This window comes from Lynx rufus, unplaced genomic scaffold, assembly GCF_022079265.1.
Source record: "Lynx rufus isolate CCGP_SWC_20201006 ecotype Redwood Valley unplaced genomic scaffold, mLynRuf1.p SCAF_7, whole genome shotgun sequence".
NCBI classification, from domain to species: domain Eukaryota; kingdom Metazoa; phylum Chordata; class Mammalia; order Carnivora; family Felidae; genus Lynx; species Lynx rufus.
Window position 1 is genome coordinate 37,980,036 of NW_025814889.1, and position 23,821 is coordinate 38,003,856.

General features: G+C 49.3%; 1 protein-coding gene across 1 annotated transcript in view; it reads left to right on the forward strand.

Annotated features, from left to right (window-relative positions):
* The window catches only part of TEAD4 (TEA domain transcription factor 4), a 63,867-nt gene that overhangs the window by 18,686 nt on the left and 21,360 nt on the right, over positions 1-23,821 (forward strand). Inside the window, exons 2-4 of the mRNA XM_047067045.1 lie at positions 8,358-8,612; positions 21,904-21,968; positions 22,440-22,502. Coding sequence (XP_046923001.1) covers positions 8,358-8,612; positions 21,904-21,968; positions 22,440-22,502 — 383 coding nt within the window. The remainder of the gene's footprint in view (positions 1-8,357; positions 8,613-21,903; positions 21,969-22,439; positions 22,503-23,821) is intronic.

Genomic DNA, 23,821 nt, shown 5'->3' on the forward strand with positions numbered 1-23,821 from the left:
AGTTGAGTCCCCAAAATAGGTACGCAGGTGGTTTTTAAAAAATGTATTTTTCTTTTTAAAAAATTCACCTTTGTTGAGGTATGAGTGACTTAAAATTGTAAGATATGTTAAGTGTGCATTGTGGTGACCTGATATTCATACACATTGTGAAAGGATCCCCCCTCATCTGCTTAATTATCACATCTGTCACCTCATGTCTTTCTTTTTGGTGAGAACATTTAAGCTGTATTCTCAGCAATTTTCAATGATACGATACAGTGTTATCGGCAGTAGCACCCCATTCTACACTAGATCCTCAGATCTTATTCAGCTTGTAGTTGAACCACCTCCCCCCACTTCTCCTACCCTCAGCAGATGGTTGTTAATGGACTGGTGTCAGGAAGGAGGCCCACCCTAAGCAGGAAGTCATTGTGAGTAAACTTGGGGTTCAGGGGTTGCTGAGGAGACCAAGGGGGCTAGAGGGGAGAGAGGGGATGAGTCTGGCATCCACTGTTCCTGATTTCCCTTCCTGTTCTTACTAAGAAATGAGGTCAGGGCAGTGAAGACTTAGAGATCTACTGCAACCCCCCAAATCAGGGAGTTTGCACAGAGCTCTGCATCTTGTACTTGTGGTTCAGTGTGTAGCACTGTTTGGCACTCGTATGGTTGGGCCCAGTCTCCAGAGTCTAGTCCAGTGGGAATAGCCAACGTAATGATGGGAGGGCTCATTCTTGTCTCTGCTCTGAAATGTATTGATACAAAGGATCCACACTGCATCCAACGTAGATGTTCTATAACCACAACTATGGTGGATTGAACAAAGCACCTGAGGTTCAGAGACATAACTCCACTGGCCTCGGTTACCAAGCCTTGCAGATGAGCCCACCAGCCTGAAGAAGGTCTCATGCTCTCAGATTGAGGCAGAAGCTGCTAACTACTTTAGCAGCTCCCTCTGCTTACTCTAACTTTATACTTCTGAGACTCATATAGTGGGAGATGGGATGGTTCTCCTGGAAAGAAATCCCATTTTCTCTTTCCTCTCAGCTTATTTAAAGAGTCATTGGAATAAAGGTGGCCATTCTTTCCAGGGGCCCCAGGAGAGCATCAGAGTAAGAGCTGAGGCAGGTGTGCTGGATGTCAGTGCCCACGGGTCATGAGGACCCTGATGGAGCTGGAGCCTTTAGCCTGGATCCCAGAGCTCTTGGAATCTGAGTCGGGAGACAAGGGGCAGAGAGAACCGTTTCTACCCTCATAATTGGGCAGGGAACTCAGGGCCCCTCTGAATTGTTTCTCCTTTACTCTGGATGATACCAGGCAAGTGTCATAAACTTTGAGTTTCAGTCTCCATCACTTCCGATTTGGGGTCGGGAGCACAGGGAGGAGGTTATAACATGCATTGACCCTCAACAAGTTAGAGATACTATGATAAAAGGAAATGAGTGGGAGATTTGTTCTTGACTGAGGAAAGGGAATCAGTGGGATAACTGGTACTACCTAAAGTAGGGTGACATCTATCTAAATTCCCAACACTGAGCCAGGAGAGTTGGGGGAGGTGCTAATGTATAAGAAATAATTATGTGCTCAGGTAGCTCACAGACCAGTGGGGAAGTAGGTGAACACAGATCAGGCACTGTCCTGTGTTGAGTTGCATCTTGGGGGTTCTGCAGGCTAGGGGGAGAAGGGTAGAGCTTAGTGGTCCCTGATGGCCATGGAAAGGTACTGAAGGGGTGGGCTTTTGAGCAGGAGATGGAGATTTTGATTGAGGATATGGCCCTGGAGCAGGCAGGGGACAGGACCAAAGGGGATGAGGTCTGGTTCTTCAACTTTCTCAGGGCAAGCCATTTGCCCTCCCTGAGGCTTCGTTTCTCCCTTTATAACCTGGGGATCCTGATCCCCTTCTTCTCCTGAAAGTGTTTTTGGGGAGTTTATTCTTCTCATTATTAAAAAGATCTTAATAAAAGCCTGTGAGTTCTAATTCTCCTGAAAATTCCTGAGTAACTGGCATCTGTGGTCCCTAGGGTGGAGCTGAGTGTTGTTTGGGCCTGGAGCTGGCATTGGGTGGGCCATCTGGTGGGCTTTTGGGTGGGGCTGGGGGCAGAACCAGAGGCCTCCAGGCCAGGCCCTGGAAGCTAAGCCAAGGATTATTTTTATTCCTCTGTTCATGGCACATGGCCCAGGCATAACTGTGCCATCTGTCCTCCCCTCCTGCTCTCGTCCTGGCAGGCCCATGGGGTCATTGTGGAGGGTTTGGGGAAGGAGGGGGAGCGGGGCTCCTTCTCTGGACTGGTGTTGGCTTACCCTCCATTCTACTAGCTGCAGGGCCTAGGCTGTGTGGGAGGTTTGCCTGGTGAGGGAAGGCAGCTGCCAGGCCTGGGGCCGTGGGCGGTGAGGCTGGGAGAGGCCAGCCAGTGAGAGCTATGGCCTGGGGGCAGCAGGGCCACACAGGGCTGGGAGCAACTCCATTTCAGTCACAAATCCCGGGGCTTGGGGCCTTGGGTGACCCCCTGCCTTGCTTCCCCTGGGATGGACCCAATCTTGGGAACACAAAGCGCAGGTCCTCAGAAACCTCACTTGTGGGGCAGTATCTGACAGGACTCTCTGGTTTTCCCCAGGTCTGGTGGTCCACTGGGCTGCCCTGGGCCCAACTAATACAGGGGCTGAACGTGCTTACTTCACCTGGCTGGTCTAGCTCAGCTGTGGTGAAAGAGGGCCCAGAGACCCTGGTCTCTACTTCTCAGAAAGGTTTACATAGTATCAGGGAGGTTGGGCCTCCCTCCTTTCCTTCTCTCCTTTCTGGACTTCATAGCACCCTCCATCTGGCTTGGGGTAACCATTTGGGTTTAGTGCCAGGTCCCAGAAGAGAATCCAGGCTGAAGTTAGGACATACAAGACTTTAAGTATTAATATTATTTATTTATTAACATTAATCAATACTAGCTGAAGGTATATGTATCTGTTAGGTCCATTTAGGACTTTAGACCTTCCACGTGAGGCATTATTTGTAGCTTAGATAATGATGGTGACAATTAATATAGCTCTTACTGAGCACTGACTCTACGTCATGCCCCATGCTAGTTAACATCAGATCTTGTTGACCAGCATATGGGATATCTCTCCGTGGCAGGTCAGTTCTCCAGCCTTCTCTGAGCAAAGCCACAGGTGAAAGTCTGCATGGTAGGAGCGGTCCCAGAAGAAGTGGAGGACCTGGGCAGTGAATGTGAGCCACAGGCACTGTAGGACAGAAAGGACCTTAGATCCCAATCTAAGAAATGGACGAATTTGACAATGGTCACACGGTTGCTTATAACACTGGAACTAGAACCAGTCTCTTGATGCCCAGACATCACACTTTCATTTTACAAACCTCCAAAATAAATCCCAAAGGGATTAACCTACAACTGAAGCTCTCCCCCTGGTGTGCCAAAGTCCGGACATTTACTGATATTTTTTTGGTTTCCTGACACTAAACACAGAACAGTTCATTTTCCCCACAGGGAAATCATTACTTCACAAAAAGCACTTAGCAAATCTCTACTCATTTATTCATTCTTTTGTTCTTCGCATTGTGCAGTGTGCTGAGGACTTAGAGAAAGACAACCATCCCCACCCTCGTGGAGTCTGACGTATGGTGGAGGCCCATCATTCATGGGAGATGGAGGGGTCAGATATGTAAAGCACGGGGACCTGTTGGAGCTCAGAGGTGGGTGCCTAATCCAGACTTGAGGTCTGGGTCATCCTCCCAGAGGAAATGACATTTTCGCTGGACCTTAAAGATGCGTAGGAGTTAGGTGAGGTAGGGATGGGGAGGAAGGCTGCAGGCAGCCCTTCCAGGTATAAAGAGTTTATTATGTTAATTGAGTGTGGGGGTTAGGGCCGGGTGCAAAGAAGAGAGTATAGAGGACCGTGTAGGTGCATGGAACGTATGGCAGGAGAGCAGGAATCAGTTGATGAAGGGCCTTATAAAATCCTATTGTGGAACATATCATTTTATGTAAGATTATGGGAAAGCCATTGAAAGATTTTAAGTAGAGGAATCACATGGTCAGATTTGTATTGTAGAAAAATCACTGTGGCTGCAGTGACGGATTATGGAGTCTACATGGGGTTGGCACAGTCATCCAGGTGAGCACTAGCGGAAGCTTGGATTAGGGCTTGAGATAGAAAGAGATGTGGCTTCAAGAAGACTTTTAGGAGATAGGATGTGGTTGTTAATTATTTATGGAGATAAGAGGGAAAAGTCAATACATTCTTAGATTTCTGGCCTCTGGGTGGATGGCGGTGTCATTTCTTGAGAGACACAGAGGAGGAGGAGGAGGGCCAGGACTAACTGGCAAGCTGAAAATTTGGTTTTGGACATGCTGAGTTTGAGGAGCTTCAGAGAAGGCTGATTAGGACTGCCTGGTAAGCAGTTGCCATATATGCCCAAACTCAGGAAGGACGTACAGATTTGGGAATCAAAAATATACAGTGGGAATGTAAGCTGTGGGTGGGGATCCCCCAGGGGGGTATGTATGGGGTTTTGAAAGGAGAGGTCAGGTCAGAACCCTGAGGAAAACTTATGTAGGGAATGGGTCTGGCAAAATATGAGACCAAAGAGAAGAAAGGAAAGGTGAAGACAGTGAGTTAAGACAACTTGAGAATGGTCTTTGTTCTTCCATGTATTTTGAGATCAGCTTGTTAAGTTTTGTGGAAGACCTTGTGGAATTTTTTTTTTTTTTTAATGTTTTATTTGCTTTTGAGAGAGAGAGAGAGAGGCAGAGTACAAGCGGGGAGGGGTAAAGAGAGAGGGAGACAAAACAGAATCCGAAGCAAGCCTCTGGTTCTGAGCTATCAGTACAGAGCCCGACACGGGGCTTGAACCCACGAGCTGTGAGATCATGACCTGAGCTGAAGTCGTATGCTCAACCGACTAAGCCACCCAGGTGCCCTGAGACCTTGTGGAATTTTTAATCATAATTTCATTGAAATTATTTTTTTGGTAAAGATTCAACATCTTTATGATATTTTCCCATCCAGGAGCACAATTTTCCTCTCCATTTATTTAGGCATTTTATGTCTTTCAAAACCATTATGATTTCCTTTGTCTCACCTATTGTTAGATTTATCAGTAGGTAAATTACTACTTTGGTTTCTAAATGGAATATTTATTTATTTTTCTTAAAAAAATTTTTTTAAATTATTTTTGAGAGAGAGAGAGAGAGAGAGAGAGAGAGAGACAGAGTGCAAGCTGGGGAGGGGCAGAGAGCGAGACATACACAGAATCCAAAGCAGGTTCTGGGCTCTGAGCTGTCAGCACAGAGCCCCATGTGGGGCTTGAACTCACGAACTGTGAGATCATGACCTGAGCCAAAGTCAGACGCTTAACCGACTGAGCCACCCAGGCTCCCCTCTAGACGGAATATTTTTAGAAATTAGTAAGATATGCCATCTTACTTCTGGTATCAAAGAATGTAATTGTAATTTGTGAAATCCCTTCAGTCTTCTATTGTAATTCCTTATAATAACGACAGTTTACTTCCTTTTTTCCAATCTTGAGATCTGTCTTGTCCTACTGTGTTGGCTAGGACTGTAGTACAGTGTGAGTATAAATGTTGAAAGTGATATCTTATTTCTGAATTTAAGGTAATGCTTCTAGTGTTTAATCAGTAAGTGTTGTGCACGTTAAAGTTCTGGTCACTAGTTCCAATGTGCGTGTGTGTGAGTGGGGTTGGGGGGTGAGGACGTTCCTACACTAATCAACAAGTCTCTAGCACCAGTTGGGTGTCCTACAATTCAATTCTGACACTGTCTACCTGGAGGTAGCATCATATCCCACAGGTTAATGGCTTATCTCATAAGACTGCCCCCCCAACCCCAGATACCAGTGGCAAGCCCAGGTTATCACTGGTTATACATTGGAAGTTCTAGTAACCCCTCCTTGAGTTCAACTGATTTGCTAGAGTGGCTCATAGAATTCAGAGAAACACTTTACTTACTAGATTACTGGTTTATTACAAAAAATACGTAACTCAGAAGAGTCAAGTGAAACAGATACATAGGGCAAGGTCGGGGGGAAGGCATAGAACTTCCATAACCTCTACAAGTATGTGCCATTCTCCCCAAATCTCCATGTGTTCACCAACTCAAACTCTCGGAAGCCCCTCCTTTTTTGTTTTTATGGAGGCTTCATTACATAGGCACAATTGATTAAATTATTGGCCATTGGCAATTAATACAACCTCTAGTCCCTTTCCCTTCCCTGTACTTTGCAAAAGGGGTGGTGGTGTGGGACTGAAGGTTCCAACCCTCTAATTACATGGTTAGTTCTCCTGACCACCAGCCTTCATCCTTAGATAGATGCATTCCAAAAGTCACCACATTCACATAATAAGACACTTTTATCATTCTCATCTCTTTGGAAATTCCAGGGGTTTTAGAAGCTCTGTGCTAGAAACTGGGACAAAGACCAGATACACATTTCTTATTATAAATCACAACATCACAGTAGGGTTTTGGAAGGTGCCATTTGTCACATTTGAGGAAGTTTCCTTGTTTATAGAGTTTGCTAATAAGTATTTTTTATTGTGACTGGGTCTGGAATTTTAGCAAATGCATCTTCAGAATGTATGGTTCAGAAACATGGTTTTTCTTGCATGTACATATATACACGTGTGTGTATTGCATGACCAAACGTAGCCACCATCATTGTTATTGTCTTTATATAGTTAATATTGTTTAGATTCATTTTTATTTTACCATAACTTTGCTCACCTCTTCCATGTGTGTCATGCCTTCTTTTCCTAGAAGCTCCCTTTAAAAAAATACCTCCTTTACTGTTTTGTTTTTTTTTTAAGTGAGGGTCTGTTAGTAGTAAATTCTCTCCATCTTTGTCTAAAAATGCTTTTTTTTTTAAATGTTTACTCTCGAATGATATTTTGGTTGGGCATTTAATTCTGGGTTAACAGTTATTTTTCTGTCAACAGTTTAGAGACATTAACTTGGGTCTTCCTGTGCTACTGTTGAGAAGTCCACTATCTGTATATACAATTAACATCATAGTCCTTCCTTTGTAGGTGATTTGTCTTTTTTTCACTCTGGATGCTTTTAAGATCCTATTCTTTGTTTTTGGTATTCTGCAGTGTCCTTACAGTATGTGTTCATTTTATTTTAATTTATCCTGGTTAGGATTCAGTATGGTTCCTTAATTGGAGGATTCATGTATTTCATTATTTCTGAAAAATTTCCTTGCCATTATCTTTTCAAATGTTGTTCTACTTCACTTTCTGTATTCTCTCTTTCTGGAATGCTAATTGGAGGTATGTTGAAGTGCCTTATTTTGTTCTCCTTTGCTCTTTATCATCATTACAAAAATACATTTCCCAGTAATATCTTAAGATATTTTTTCCAGGTTCTTCTTTCTCTGGCTGTATCTAATGTGCTGTTAATCTCAGTTAAACCATTGAGTTTTTTTAATATATATTTTTTAACATTTATTTATTTTTGAGAGACAGAGTGAGACAGACATGAGTGGGGAAGGGGGGGGGGGCGGTGCACAGAATCCAAAGCAGGATCCAGGCTCTGAGCTGTCAGCACAGAGCCCGACGCGGGGCTTGAACTTACGAACTGTGAGACCATGACCTGAGCCGTAGCAGGACAATTAATCGACTGAGCCATCCAGGTGCCCCAAACGATTGAGTTTTAACTTCAGTGACTAAAATATTTATTTGGTTCTTTTTCCAGTCTGCTTTGTGTTTTTTGATTGTGTTTAATTCTTTCTCATGTTTCCAATTCCTTATTTAAGTCGATAATTATTTGAAATACCATTATATAATAGTTTTTATCTGATAGTCCAGTTATCTCTAGTTCTTGGGGCTCTAATTCTATTGAATTTTGATCATGGTAGATTGTTTCCTCTTTCTTCTATGTTGTAATTTTAGATTTTGAGAACCTCTTTAGCAAGATTTTATCTTTGGGAATTTTCTGCAGTATGGGTTAAGACTGTCTTTTTAACCTAGGGTTTAGGCAGACAGACAGTCTTGTCATATTTTGTCAGTATTCTGTCTTTTTGCTGAAGATTGAGATTTAGTTCTGAGTTCCAACCTCCCTGTATCTGTCAGGTCATCCGAGGTGCCTGGGATGTTTGTGCTCGCTTAACAGGGTGGGAAGCTTAGGTCTACAGAGGGGACATGACCTGCCCCAGATTCCAGGTCTCTTGATGCTCCCAGATCTTTCAGTTCATTCCTTATCCCCTGGGTCCCTGGCCTTATTCCCTCTGAGCTCCTGTGCTGTGGGTGGCCAAGCAAGGAAGGGCAACTGATCCTGGGGCTTGGCACTCCCCTGGGTGCCCCATCCCACGGACATGTGTTCTTCCACCAAAGTGGAGGTTTCTGCCTAAACAGGTCCAACGGGCGCTCCTCCAAGCGGAGCCTTGGAGGGCAAGGCCGGCACCATTACCTCCAACGAGTGGAGCCCTCCTAACTCCCCTGAGGGGAGCAACGTCTCTGGGGGCAGCCAGGCATTGGACAAGCCCATCGACAATGATGCGGAGGGTGTATGGAGTCCGGACATCGAGCAGAGCTTCCAGGAGGCCCTGGCCATCTACCCGCCTTGCGGCCGCCGCAAAATCATCCTCTCGGATGAGGGCAAGATGTACGGTAAGGAGCCTGTTGGGGTGGGGTGGTGGGCCCCTGCCCTCGTGATCCAGCTCTGGAAATAGGGCCCGGCAAGGGGCCAGGCACAGCAACCTTGGGGTTCTTCAAGTAATGCACGGGGTAATGACCGCTAGGGCATTTATCAGGTGGACGCTGCTTCCACTGACCTGGGTTCCCAAAGTGTGGGAGGGTGTGTGAGAAGAAGCCTTAGAGTGGGAGGGAAGCTGTGGTAGAAGGCTTGGGAAAGGAGAAGAATAACCCCCTCCCACCAGAGCAGGCTGGGAAAATCCCATAAGCTGTTCCCCAGGCAAATGCTTCATGAGCTCCCAGCTCCCTACCTTGACTGTGAAGGGAGGTTAGGAAGGTGGTTACTGGACTCACTCATTCCCTCATTCATGCACTCAGTCGTGAGGCTTCTGTGTGCCAAGCCTAAGCGGGGAAGATCTGGACCCTGCTCACAACATGGTGGGGGTAGGTGAGGTGAGCACACACATGTCTGTGCAACACGACAGATGTGGAGTGTTCCAGGAGAGAGTCAAGCAGAGTGCTGTAGACCTTTCCCTCAGGAAAGGTCCCATTGAGCTCAGAGTGATCTGGAAAGGCTTGATCTTTGTGAGTGGCTGAGGATTCAGAACATTCAGAGAAACTTTATGTCCAGTAGCCCTGTGGGAAGGACCAAGCAGTCTGCCTGGGGCTGTGCTGACTTTTGGATGGAAGAGAGGTTATGTGGAAAGGTAAAACAAAACCAAAAACTGAATAGCTTTTGGAAGGCCCAGGTCAGGCTTTCATTCCCAGTGGAAAGTCTCCCAGGACCCCCAGCTTGAAACACTGGTCTTGGGCAGGCGGTGGGAGGATTTCTGTAACTGGTTGGCACCCTTGATAACAGAGGGCCCTGCCCTGGCTCCCAACAAAATGGTTCTAGGCCAGGTACCCACCCCCAGAAGTTTATATTCAGGTTCTCTCTCCCCCATCCAACGCTGGTGCCCCTCCCTCCAACACAGTAAAGGGTGCTCTGTGAGGGGTTCGTGGGAGCTAGCTGTATTCACCTCAGAGGGCTGCTGTGAAAAATGACCACAAACTGGTGGTTTAACACAGCAGAAATGTATTCTCTCACAGTTAAGGGGTCCAGAGGTCTGAAGTCAAGGTGTCTGTAGGGTTGGCTCCTCTTGGAGGCTCTGAGGCAGGATCTGTTCCAGCCTCTCTCTTAGCTCCTGGGTCGCTCACAATCCATGGCCTTCCTTAGCTTGTAGCTGCATCACTCCAGTCCGTGACTCTGTTGTCCCACGACTGTCTTCCCTGTGTGTCCTGACCTCTTGTAAGGATACTAGTCACACCTAATCCAGTGTACATCTTAGTACATCTGTAAAGATCCTGTTTCCAAATAAGGTCACATTCTGAGGTTCTGGGTGGACAAGAATTCTGGGGGGACACTATTCAACTGAGCTCAACTGGACTGAACATGGGTCCTGTGTGTTACTGCCTTGGGGAGTATAGGGCTCTCACAGCACCTGGTACTCACTCTTTACCTGCAGCTTTACCTACAAGGCCAGAGTGATTCCTCTCTTTCTTTAACTTGTTGGGAAAGCAAGGTGGGCAAGGTGGACCCTGGATCTTGTCCTCGGGCACCAGTTACAAGTTCTAACTGCTCATCTCTCCTCACCAGCCCCACCGCTGTGGCTTTGCTGGATCCCTACAGAGTCTGTCTTACTTCTCTGTAGGTGTCCATGCCCTGCATCATCCTCCCCACACCCCGTACCACCCCTGCTCTAACCACTTCCTGCTCTAGTAGTTGCTTCTTATTTTTGGCCCCTTGGGAAGCCTCATGGAGAAGACGGTGGATGTGTATGGAACACCTGTTGGGTGCTAGATGTGGGATCAAGCACTTTACATAGTTTCTTCCCATAGAGCTGGAGAGGAATGGAGAACTGATGTTCTAGGCTCTTTCTACTACTTTAGTGGAGAATGGGATGGGTATTGATCAAGAGCTGAGGTGTGAAGGTATGAAGGGGTTGGGGGGAAGGGGAGGGCAAACTGTTTAGCTTGAGAGTTGTCAGGGTCTCTTGTGGGGAAGCCGTGATGTATGCCCGGGACAAGCACAAGTTTTCTGGCAAACACAAGCGGCTAAGAGGCATTCAGGAAAGGGCAAGAGCTGAGGGTACCTGTGGAGATGGCAGAATGTGGAAGAATCAGCAGACATTTATTTGGGTGCCACTGTGGACCAGACTTTGAATGCTGAGATGTTTCTTTGTGTGTGTGTGTGTGTGTGTGTGTGTGCATGTATGGTAAAATATATATAACATAAAGTATATTCTTTTAACCATTTGTAAGTGTACAGTTCAGTGGCAGAAAGTGGATTCACATTGTGGTGCGGCCACCAGCCCCATCCATCCCCAGAACTTCATCTTCCTAACTGAAGCTTCGTACCCACTAAACACTACATCCCATCCCTTCCTCCCCCCAGCCCCTGACAACCACCATTCTGCTCTCTGTCTCTATGGATGTTACTGCTCTGGGCACCTCTGAGAAGTGGAATCATATGGTATTGTTTGTTTGCCCTTTTGTGACTGCCTTAGTTCAGTCAGCGTAATGTCCTCAAGGCTCCTCCACGTTGCAGACTATGTCAGAACTTCCTTTTCAAGGCCAGATAACGTTCCACCGTATGGATAGACCACAGTTCGTTTATCTGTTCACCTGGTGGTGGATGTCTGGGGAGGGATACTTAGTTTTATTTAGTGGTTGTGGGTAGATATTTCTCTCCCCATTTCACATGTAAAGGAATTGGGTTAAGAGACTTTGTTATCAGTCAGCAGATGATTGTAACTGAGCCAGTTTGGGAAGTGCAAGCCTGAGATTGTGACTGAGCCAGTTTGGGAAGTGCAAGCCTGCAGGCCTCTGGCAGGCCTTGGGTTGGAATTGTTTGGCTGGAGGGGAGCTGTTAAGTGGTGGGGAAACAGGCTGAAAATGGTGTTTGGCAAACTGCCCTGGCCATGTTGGTGTCCCTTTTGTGGTTCTCCTCCTGTGCAGAGAGACCAGGAGGGGGATCACACAGGGGAGGACCTGGGAGGGAGGGAGGGGAGGGGTGGAGGGTCCCGGAGCCTCTTAGTTGTGCCAAGGAAGATAGAGGCTCTCAGTGGTCTCTGATACCCTTTATCGCTTCAATCTTTTCAAGGAGAGGAGGGAGGAATTATAATCTCTGGTTGCAGATGCAGAGATAGATAGAACCTCAGAGAGGCCAAGAGTTTCTCCCAGAGTCTCTCAGGTAGTAAGTGCGAGAGCCATGGGTAGAACCAGTTCCCCTACCCCCAAGCGTAGTGCTCCCCCATCACCCTGAATGGCCTTTGTGTGCTCTGTGAAGCCTGCCCTGCCTGCTCCTCTCCTCCCTGCACCACCTCCCCCTTCTACTTGGCCAGGGCTCCAGGTGGGTCAGGCTCTGGGCAGGGGCACTATGAGTCTGATGACTCACTCAGCCCCCACAGCACCTGTCCTCCCTGACTACAGATCCTGCTGGGGTCCAGACACTGGCTTATCCCCATCTCCTCTTACCAGGCATGGGGGCTGAGCCAGGGCAGGACCTCGCAGGGAGTCGATGAAGGGGCCCTCACTCAGCAGGGGCTGCCGTCCAGCTGGGAGGTATATATAGCTCTGAGCTCAGCCCCGTGTGTGTGTGTGTGTGTGTGTGTGTGTGTGTGTGTGTGTGTGTGTGATGGGACCCGGGAGGTGGAGGAAGAGGGACAGGCTGCCAAGCTGACTCAGACGTCACCTTACTCTGGCTGCTCTCCTGCATCTTCTCATCTTCCCTTGGGGACCCTCTCTTGCCATCCCCCAGTGCCTGAGCCCCTGAGAGCCCCACTGCGTACACACCCCGCTTCCCACATTCAGAGGCCATCAGTTGTTTTCCAGGTGGGCCAGCCCAGTGGGGCACAGGGTGGGAGCTGAGGATCATCAGAGTGATTCCAGGGCGCCCAGAGGAGGAATCTAGAGCTGGAGGCTCTGAGGACAGGAATTAGGCCTGCTCCCAGCTCTGGCCCCAGTGCAGCCGAGCAGGACACTGAGGAGGGCCAGGCAGACATGTGGATAGCATGCAGAGCTGCAGCACAGATTAGCGCCTGTGACTTCTGAGCTGAGCCTCCCACATTTGCAGACAGGCTCCCGGGGCCACTACCCATCTTCGCTCACAACTGCCTTCATTTGTGCCCCGTCACTGTGTGACCCACGCCCTGGCATCGCCATGCTGGTCACTCTGACCTCCTTTGGCCAGCCTGGCCTCTGGCCCCGTGGGCAGGTGGTGGGGAGGTGAGCGTGGGGCAACTTGTCACCCCCATCTGCCCGCACACTCTGTCTTTCCCCCCTCGCAGCTCTGCCCTGGTCCCCGCTGTCTTGCCATCTCTGCCTTGCCTGCAAGAGGGCTGGCTGGCCAGCTGTGTCTTCTCTGTGTGTCCATTCCTTCCTGCCCACCATGCTCTTGAATCTTCGAGCTCTCCTGGCCTCTCTTCCCTCTTTCTGCTTCTCCTCTCCTTGCTTTCTCCATTGTCTCCCTGTGGCCCAGGCTTCTTGTTCTTGTTACTACCTGGGCAGCTCCTCTTGAACAAGCTCCCATTGCCCTGAGCCAGGCCTGGGCTGAGGGCTGCAGCCTCTGTTGTCCACAACTGTATGGGACAGTGGAGGGGCAGGAGAAACATCTTTAGAAAGTAATCTCATGGCACTTATGTTGTGTATAGTGTTACTCAGGGGGATAGGCTATCTTAGAAGTTTTCTGGAAGGAAGTGTAGTGTGAGCAGGGTAGAGGAGGGAGGTGCCCAGGGAAGGGGGAAGACAGTGAGCACCCACCCAGAGGAGGGACTCTGTGTGGTGGTTTTGATGGGCGTTGTAGGCAGGTGCTGCGATGACCACTGTCAGAGGTGAAGAGACCCTGTTTTGGATAACTCACACAGCTAAGGAGAGGCAGAGTAGGGACTAGGCTCAGGTCAAGGCTCTGGTCACTGAGGTGATGGGACAGCGGTCAGTGCCCTCATCCGAGCTTCTGCCCCCTGCCACCACCATGTTCCTTGGATCCTCCACTGCCCTTTGCTCTGTTGCTCTGTGGTTTCTGGCTCCTTCCATGTCCCCCCCCCCCCCCCCCCCCCCCGGTTTACAATGCTAACTTCATGCTTCTGGAGGCCTGATGATGTGACCCTCAGTTCAAACTTGCACTGGTGTGGCCTTGGACTGGTGGTCTAACCTTTCTCAGCCTCAGTTCCTCATTTTGTGCAACCGAGGAGTGATGACAGTAAAGCCACCTTTTTGTTTGGTTTTGGGTACATTCATTTATTTTATTGTGGGAAGATATACATCACATAAAATTTACCATTGTGACCATTTTAAGGTACAGTTCAGTGGCATTAAATTTGTTCACATTGTTGCTGCCATCCCTGTCATCTGTCTCTAGAACCTTCTCATCCATCCCAAACTGAAACTGTAGCCATTAAACACTAACTCCCCAACCCCCTCCCCCAGCCGTAGGTAACCTCTGTTCTATTTTCTGTCCATATGAATTTGCCTATTCTTGGTACCTCATGGAAGTAGAATCAATCATACAATATTTGTCCTGTTGTGACTGGCTTATTCTGCTTAGCACAGTGTCTTTAGGGTTCCCCTTGTTGTAGCCTGTGTCATAGCTCTATTATTTTTTTTATAGCTGAATGATACTCCGTTGCACAGATACACCACATTTTATATATCCACTTACCTCTTGATGGACAGTAAGTTGTTTCCACCTTTCAGCTGTTGTGAGTAGTGCTGCTCTGAACATGGGTGTGCAGGTATCTGAGTCCCTACTTGCAATTCTTGTGGGTATAGACCTAGAGATGGAATTGCTGGATTGAATGGTAATTGGAGGTCACTTGTTGAGGAAGCGCCAAACTGTCTTCCAGTGGCTGCACCATTTTATGTCGTTCCAGTGGTACACAGGGGCTCCAATTTCTTCACGTCTTTGCCAACACTTGTTACTTTCCGTTTGTTTGTTTTTTTAATGGTCATCCTTGTGGGTGTGAAATGGCATCTTGTTCTAATTTGCATTTCCCTAATGATTAGTGATGTTGAGCATCTTTTCGTGTACTCATTGGAAGAAGACATCACCTTTTAGTGTTACCGCAGAGATGGGAGCCCATGGAGGTGCCCAGAGAGCAGCAGTGGGGTGTAGAGCTGAATTGGACATGTCCTCTGCCCTCAAGGAGCTTGGATGTTAGTGAGGGAGGAAGACAGGTACTCCAGTGACTTTAGAGAAAGGCACAGACCCCTGTGCACCCGGACTTGGAGGTGGGAGTGGGCACACCCACTTGGGTGGGGATCAGGGAAGCCTTCTTGGGGCGGCAGCCTTGAAGGCCGAGTAGGATTTCACCAGAAGCCTCAGAGCCCTCCAGGGACAACGGTGGTAATAGCTCCGATGTCAGGCCTAATCACTGCCTTCTCAGGCTTCCAGGCTTCGGGCAGAAGTTTCTTCTCCACAAATAGCCTCCTCCTCCAGCTGCAGGTGTTTATAGCTTCAGCCGATCCCTGGACAGAGAGGCCCCCAGGCCATCGGGATTAGGGCTGGTTGTGGAGGAAGGTTGGCCTCCCTGCCCCCCCTCCCTCCCCCCCTGCCAGTCCCAAGCTGCCAGGGTGAAATGGAGAGCTCATAAGAGGCTCGCTCCCGTGAGAGGCCTCTGGTGAACCAAAACACTACACGTGCAGATCTGTCTCCTCTTGGGTGGGAGGCTCTGTGCCCAGGTTCTCAACTTTTCCAATTTTGAAAACTAATAGCTTTCAGTATAATGGGGCCTTATGAACAACCTGAACAACAACAGCTGACCTTACTGACCTTACTGACCTTCTGCTAGGTGGTAGGTGCTTCACTTCCTTTGTGCCATTTAATACCCTTATGACCCAGACAGAGGGCTGGTGCAGAGAGAGGAGGCAATACAGAGGAAATGAGATGCAGAAATGGCCTGTTCCATACAGGGTTGTGCAAACGGGATAACGATTTCAGTGGTAGTGTGTGTTCAAGGAAAAGCCTGGGGTGGCTGGCAGGTACGTGTGACCTGGTATGTGGGGTTGGGAGGAAGTGGTGGTGATATGTGGACCCTGCATCGAGAACGCCCCACCCTCAGCCTGTAGTTAGGCCAAGGCTGACCTTTGGATGGGGCTGTGGACATGAGGTGGGGGCTGTTGGACACATGTCCCCTGACAGATGGGCCACAGTCTGGCGGAGGTGTCCTTTCCAGCCCCACCCAGGCCCTCTCTTGGGTTGGCCAAGGCCACCTGCCACACTGTAATGCCCAGCTGCCCCCACCGAGGTCCAGGCTGGCCTCCCGCTGCCCCAGCATGTGGTCTCTGAACTGGAGGGGAGAAGAAAGGCCTGGGTTTTAGCAGCAAGTGGCAGAGCTGGGACAAGGATGCAGGTCTCTTTCTCTCCCACTAACTCATCTGGATTTTGTACTAGTTTCTTTCGGCCCTTGCTCTTTGCTGACCTTGGCTGTAGTTTCAGGGCTCTGCCTCTGAACACATGCTCCCTACTTCTCTCCGCTTTTGCCTTTGACTCTGTGGCTTCCTGACGTCTACATCATCCAAAGCACATTGGTTTCTATCAGCTGTGGGTACCACTGTCCATAAGAGAATGAAAACAGGTGGGCAGGCTTTTGGGTTCAAATAGCCGGCTCTTCCTCCAGCATCTGGGTCAGGTGAGGGGGCAGTCAGACATCATCAAGGACTTATTTCATGCAGAGCCCCAGAGAATCGGGGGATCAATCCAGAGGGAGGAGCACAGTGGTCTTGCAGAGGAAGCTCCCAGCTTGGCGAAGGGAGGGCAGTCATTGTATCATAGTCATGAAGCCTTAGAAATGTATGTTCTCATGGCACCTGGAACACTAACAAACTATGTGACTTTCAGTAAATCACTTCCCTTGCTTGGGCCACAGAGTTGTCTTCCTTAGGCTACACTGGACCTGTGGGATCTCCAGGTCCAACCCTTCAGAGAGACGGCCCTCAATCCCATGTGAAATAGAAGTAATTCTGTGCAATACTGAAGAGACAGACTATAGAACCAGATTGCATGGATTTCAGTCTTAACTACCTGTTGGCCTGTGACCCTGAACAGCTTTCCAAACCTCTCTGTACCTCGATTTCCCTGTCTGTTAAATGTGACAGTAGTAGCAGCTGCATAGAGTTGACATGAGGATTGACAAGGAGCATGCAAATAAAACTCCCAGTACACATCATGTATTTGCACAGGTACTAGCTCATATAAGTGCTCAATAAATAAATGTTCACTATCGTAGCTCTTGTTACAAGAGGGAAAGAAGCTGTAGAAACTCTCCATGTATGTGTAGAGCCTGGATTAGATGCCAGCTGGCCTGGAGGCAGAATGGCCAGGGTGACCTCCAAAGCACCCCAGTGGCAGGAAGGAAGCTGTTTGACCCCTTTTGGCTCAACACACCCACAGAAGCCCAGCACTTCACTCCCACCCAGGGGGAGCTCTCGACTCCTGGCATTGCCTCTGATAAGCAGAACAAGGCTGGGTGGAATAATGGTCTGAGATGAGCTGGTAAGGGAGGGGAGGATGCTGTTCCAGAGAAAGAGAGGGAAGATGCACAAGTTGGTAAAAGACAGCTGAGCCAGCCCACACCCCTTGGGTTTGGCTCCCATGGCCCCCACTGCTTAGCCCAGGGCCAGGATGGCCTGTCTCGTTCCTGAACTCTGTAGCCGAGGGCAGAGGCAGTTGTGGGGCTAGGAGGGGCTCTGTCTTCGTGACCTGGGGCTCTCACAGGAGGCGAGCCATCTGTAATGTCTGGAGTAAGGGTCTCGGCCAATGGAGGACACAGGCCTCCTCCCTAGCTGCTGCTGCTGCTTGACATGTACTGTAGAGGATGTGCCGCTGCGTAAAGGGCCAGGACGCTGGCCCGGTGTTGGAGGCGAGTTCCCATTAACTGAGCAGCACCTTCTTGGTGCCAGGTGTTCACTGTACCGCCCACAGTGGCTGCACCAGTGCTCAAACCCAGGCAGCTGGTCCTAGATCTGCTGGTAGACAATCTGGGTGAGATTTTCTGACTTCAGTTTTCTCCTTTGGTAATAGGTGTAATTGCTGGCCTTTCTACAGGCAGTAGGGAGGTTTACCGTGAAGTTGATGGGGCTAATGCTTCAAGACCATCACTAGTAATGTGATGTCCCTAAACCTTTTATTATTCTTTTTTTAACATTTATTCATTTTTGAGGGTGAGAGAGAGAGAGGGAGGGAGGGAGGGAACGGGGGAGGGGCAGAGAGCGAGAGGGAGACACAGAATCCGAAGCAGGTTCCAGGCTCCCCGCTCTGAGCACAGAGCCCGATGAGGGGCTCGAACTCATGAGGGGCTCCAACTCATGAACCGTGAGATCATTCATGACCTGAGCCAGTGAGATGCTCAACCAACTGAGCCACCCATGCACCTCTAAGCTTTTTATTTTTAATTTAAATTTGTAAAGTAGTTTTATTGGAGTATAATTGCCATATAGTGAACTATACATACATATTTGAAGTGGATAATTTGGTTGAGTTTTGACAGACATATACACTTATGAAACCAATTACTATCATCAAGAGAATAAACATACCCATCTTAACCTAAAATAATCTTAGCCTAATTTTGGTTTATATTTTAAATTCTTTTTCTCAATGAGAGCCTTCCAATTTTTAGATGCTTTAGGCTCCCCCCAAATCTGGATTTGTTCCTGCATGGAGAGGGTCAAATGAGACCGGGATAAGAAATCACTTTAAAAATTATGTTGGACTAATCAGAAGTAAAAGGGTATTTGCTTTTCTATAACTTGTACCTTACCTATAGAAGGCTAAAGAGCCTTGTGGGACATTTGGCCAGTATCATATCACTATTTAACATTATCCCTTATTCATTTAACAATGTTTGTGGGAACCTGCTACAGAAAACTGCAGGCAGTGTTCTAGGTGTTGGGTGTGAATCCCTGTTCTCAGGAGCTTTCCTTCTGCTGGGAGTGGGGAGGAGGTAGGCAGTGCTCCGAGTAGGCAGCTCAGTAAGTAGGCAGATCACATGGCATGTGAGAAGGTGCTATGAGAACAGTAAAGACAGTAGGCAGTCCAAGGTGGGTAGGCGGGGGCTGACCTCAGTTTTCAGGGGAGTGTTCAGGGAAGTGGTCTCTAAGGCAATGGCATCTGAGCAAAGAAGGTGTCAAGGGTGTGAAGGTGAGGTTGTGGGCCACATGTGACTGGGCTGAGAACAGGGCACATAAAGGCTTTCAGATGGGCATGGGTCAGGCAGGTCTTAGGAACAGCCAGGAGACCGAGTAGCAGGTGACATAAGTTCAGGGAGGGGCTGAGCTGGGGATGGAGTGAACAGATCCTGTGGGTCTCTCTAGGCCATTGTAGGGGCTTGGGCACTTATAATCTGAGGGAGATGGGAAGCCACTGGAGGGTGTTTGAGCCACAGGATTGCTGTGGCTGCTGTGTTGAGAATAGGCTGATCAGGGGATCCAGGTAGAACGCTATTCTAATAGTTGAGGCCAGGGAGGATGGGAGCTTGGACCACGGAGGGTGAGGTGGTGAGAAGTGTCTAGATTCTGGTTATACAATTGACCTTCGAACAATGTGGGGGTTAGAGATGCTACCCTCCCCCCAGACACAGTAGAAAATCCATGTATAACTTGAACTCCCCCAGAACTTAACTACTAACAGCCTGCTATTGACCAGAGCCTTATCAATAATATAAACAGTCGATTAACACATATTTTGTATGTTATATCTATTCACTATATCCTTATAGTAAAATAAGCTAGAGAAAGGAAAATGTTATTTAAAAAATCCTAAGGAAGAGAAAATACATATGGTATTGTGCTGTATTTATTGAGAATAATTCATGTGTAAGTGGACTTGTGCAGTTCAAACCCATGTTCTTCAAGGGTCGGCTGTCAAGATTTGCTGATATACCCTTTATTTGACAAACAGGGCCAGATTTTGGAGATGCTGACCTGAATTGGGATGTGTAGTCTCTTGCTCTGAGGTGTTGAGAATCTAACAGAAAAGACAGATAGAACTGATAGGTTGCTCCCTGCACACAAGGTGTGGGCTAGAGGAGCAGCCCGGGGTCACAATGGTCTCTGATGCCATTCAGACGAGTGCTCCCTGCCTTTCCCACCACCCGCCCGGGACTCTCCAACTTGCCCTTCTCAAGAGCATGTCCTCCAGCACTGCAGTCAGCTTCCTGGCTCTCAGGAACCTTCTCTCTCCCCTTGCTCTTCTCCTTGCTCCCAGGCTGGTCTCTGAACTACACTACTCCCACAGGCCTGTTTGTTTTACAGGAAAGGAAACTGAGCCAAAGTTAAGGTCTGTTTCCTAAGTCTATAAAAATTTGGTTGGAATAATCTTGAGAAAATACCCTAAAAAGGCCTGCTTTATTTATTTATTTATTTATTTATTTATTTATTTATTTATATTTTTATTAAATTTTTTTTAATGTTTATTTTTGACAGAGAGAGACAGAATATGAGCGGGGGAGGGGCAGAGAGAGAGGGAGACACAGAATCCAAAGCAGGCTGCAGGCTCTGAGCTGTCAGCACAGAACCCAATGCGGGGCTCAAACCCACAAACTGCGAGATCATGACCTGAGCCAAAGTCGGACGCTCAACCGACTGAGACACCCAGGCGCACCTAAAAGGGCCTGTTTTAAGAAGAGAAGTCTGGGTAAAGGTCCATGGAGGAATAAAATCCCATTAGCCACGGTCCCATAGCTCATTTGTGGAACCACTGGGCTAGCATCTGGCTCCCCAAATCCCAGTTCTGTGACCCGTGTATAGTCACCACTGGTGATGACTTAGACTCTCTGGCAAGTGATAATAGCACTTCATAGCTGCAACATGAGTGTCTCAAGTTAGACATGGGGCAGGACTGTTGAACTTTATTCAGACATTTGTTTAAAGGAGCCTTTGGAATACCTCTCCCTGGAGAGCTTTGAGAAGAGCCATCTTGCTGGATCCCTGTTTTAGGTGCAGACCAGCCGGCAGGTGATATCCTCAGGGTCTGATCCTCCCTCCCTTCTTTCCCTGACACAGACAGTCCAGTGCTCAGGCCACCTAGTCTTTCTGGCAGATGAGACCTCTTCAGGGTGGCCTCTTAATTCAGCGTTGGCAGTGGGGAAAGGTCAGCTGGGGGGCCGGCTTGGCCTTGGCTGTGCTCTCTGCTTACAGCAGGGTGGTGGATAGCCTATTCATCACCACCACCCCACCCCCACCCCCTGCACCAGCAGTCTCCTTACTCATAGTCACAGTCCTCCAGGCTCAACAAGGGCCAGCAGGACAGGGCAGGCTGTCGGCTGTGCCCTCTGGCCCCAGAGCTGGACCAGGGAGGTGGTAGCTCCTGCTGAAATCCCCTTGCCCTCCCTCTCCCCAGCCCAATGTCCTTCTTTATGGTTTAATCCTACCCAGTGGTCAAGGTCCAGGTGAAGGCTCACCTGACCACCCAACCTGAACTGACCCCTTGTGCTCTGAACACACTGTGTGTTCCCTGTCTGTGGCACGCACTGGAGTTACAGCATGGGCACACATCTCTCCTCAGCTAGGTGGCAGTTTCTTTGAAGACGGAACCTCTTTCATAATTGCATTTATAGTAGTAGAGGACACAGGTGGCTCCTCATAGTTTTCTGAGATCCCTTAGATGCAGCTTTAGCCCCTAGCAGGGTGGGCCCATGGCACACACTCAGTATTACTTGTTGACTGGTTAGAGCCACGGAGCTGGAGTTGTGGTCTGTCTGGGTTTTCTTTGAGTTAAGCGCTTCAGACCTCCTCTCTGGGGACCCTCGGTGTCTCAGCACGTATGTCCCCCATCCCTGCTGCTGCTCACAGACCAGACAAGACATCTTGTAAGGCCCTGCTCATATGGAGGTGGTGGAAGCCGCGGGGACTGCATGGGGGATGGCCAAAGCCCAGGCGCTTCCCTGCAGCCTCTCAAGTGTGCAGAAGGCCCCAGGAGGAGGCAGGACTGTCAGCCTGCTGTAGAGTGGAGGGGAGGAGGTGGCCTCTGAGAGGGCTCCCCAAGTTTATGTGGGGCCCACAGCCCTGTCACCTCCTTGCTCTCAGGTTACCAGTCTCCCACCAAGGCCTCAGCTTCCTCTTGCTGCTGGGAGATCCGTGGGATCCAAGGAGGGCAGGAGGGAACCTGTAGAATTCTCACCCCAAGTACCCAGTCAAGGTGGCCAGAGGATGAGGGAAGAGATCTCCCAGATCGTTCTGTGTGCCTGCCTTTTGTCCTTCTCCTGCTGAGAAGCTGTTGGTGTCTCTGTAGGTCGGAATGAGCTGATTGCCCGCTACATCAAGCTCCGGACAGGCAAGACCCGCACCAGGAAGCAGGTGGGCCCTGAAAGATGAGTGTGGGTCCCAGGGGCAGGTACCCCAGTTCCAGCCTGCTCCCATGGTGGGCCAGGGCCTCTGTAGGCCCCAGTGTGGATTCCTGGTGGGGCTGGTTCAGAGAGGTTGTGTCTTTTTGGTGTGCCACAGATAGTTCAGTTTCCCTGTGGTTCCTGTTGCTATCAACTGGGAGGAAATCCCTCACCTTACAGGGGAGTCAGCAGCCCCCTCCCCTCTCCAGGACACCAGAAGAACAGAGGACAAAGTACTGGCACTATACTTGTATTTATTGCCAAAGTCTGGATTAGCTGGATATGGAGGGACTGAAGGCCCACCATTGACTGGCCCTTTCATTCATTCATTCCACAGATGTGGATTGAGGCTGAGGAGGGCGGTGCTGAGGGTCAGGGAGCCAGAATGGGGAGCACAGGCCTTCTGGGAGGTAGGGACAGGAGCCTTTTCTTCCTGCTGCAGGTCTCCAGCCACATCCAGGTGCTGGCCCGTCGCAAAGCCCGCGAGATCCAGGCCAAGCTAAAGGTAAGGCAAACAGCAGCAGTGGGAGGGAGGACCTAGGGCATGGGTGGGGCCAGCTTCCTAGAAATTGGAGCTCCTTTTCCAGCAGGAAAAGTCTTCCCTTGGGTTCAGGGGCTGGCTGTTTGTGTGCAGAGCCAGCATGCTTGTTGGTGTTAAGAAGACTGGGATTTAGCCTATAATCGTGCTTCTGTCTATATAGGGAATGACACTTGACTTCAGAGCCGTGTGTGTGTGTGTGTGTGTGTGTGTGTGTGTGTGTGTGTGTGTAAGTATGTGAGACCACCAGGCTCTAGAGCATCCCCCCTCCCTGGACAGAGTACTTCCCGAATCACAGTGGGATTGTCCTCCATACCCCCTTCCTTGAGGACGTCCTTGAGCCACTGGCCCCTTATTTGCCATCTGCTGAGCTTACAGGGTGGTCAGGCTTGGGAGGCACTGCTGTGGGTGGTGGGGTGGGGGTGGGTTGTACTGTGGGAGCTGGTGGAATTCCTTCCTGCACTCTGCTCTCTGAGATGGACAGTTCTCTCCCCTCCCCAGGTCAGCCCTACCTTACAGGGCCATGCCCCACAGGACTCCCCCTGGGGCACTCTGTTCCCCACAGGACTTAGGCCTCCTGGTCGCTGGAGCCAGGGGACCCTTTTGGTGAATGGCAAGAGGGAGTGAGCCCCCACCCCACCATAGACACGCTTCTAGTAGAGTTTGCCCAGCTACTTGGCAGGAAGAGCTAACATCTGAGGGAATCAGACTGAGTCCAGCAGTTAACACACTTTTTTTTAAGCAGCCGGGTCCCCCCTTTCCCCCCCAAACAAAATATCACCCCAATATGTTATCAAAGGGCTACTCCAGTCAAAGCTAGGTTAGTGAGGAATAGGCCAGAGACCCTGCTCCCATCTGCTTCTGATGCTCTGTGGCTCTTGAACCCCAAAGTAGCTCATAACCCAGTTAAAAACCCCTGAACTAGAGGAGCTTGAAGGTCCCGTGTGGCTTCAGTTGTCCGTGATCCTGACATGGGAGGCTCCAAATGAGTGGTGGGAACTCCCAGGAAGCCGCACCCCGCTGCCCACTCAGCCCAGCTGTCCCCAGCCCCCACAGCTGCAGCCCGGCACCTCGTTCCTTTGTCCCTGGGACAGCTGGCTGGGCCTCAGCTGTCACTCCCTCTCAAGCCAGCACACGTACCCTCAGACACCCTTGGGTCCTGGAGTCCAACTTGAGCCCCACTTTCCCTCTCCGGTCTGCCTCTCACTGGGACCCTGGCAGGGGGCCAGAATGGAGACAAGACTTTACAGTGTTCTGTTTACAGCCATCCAGGGAAACTTTTAATT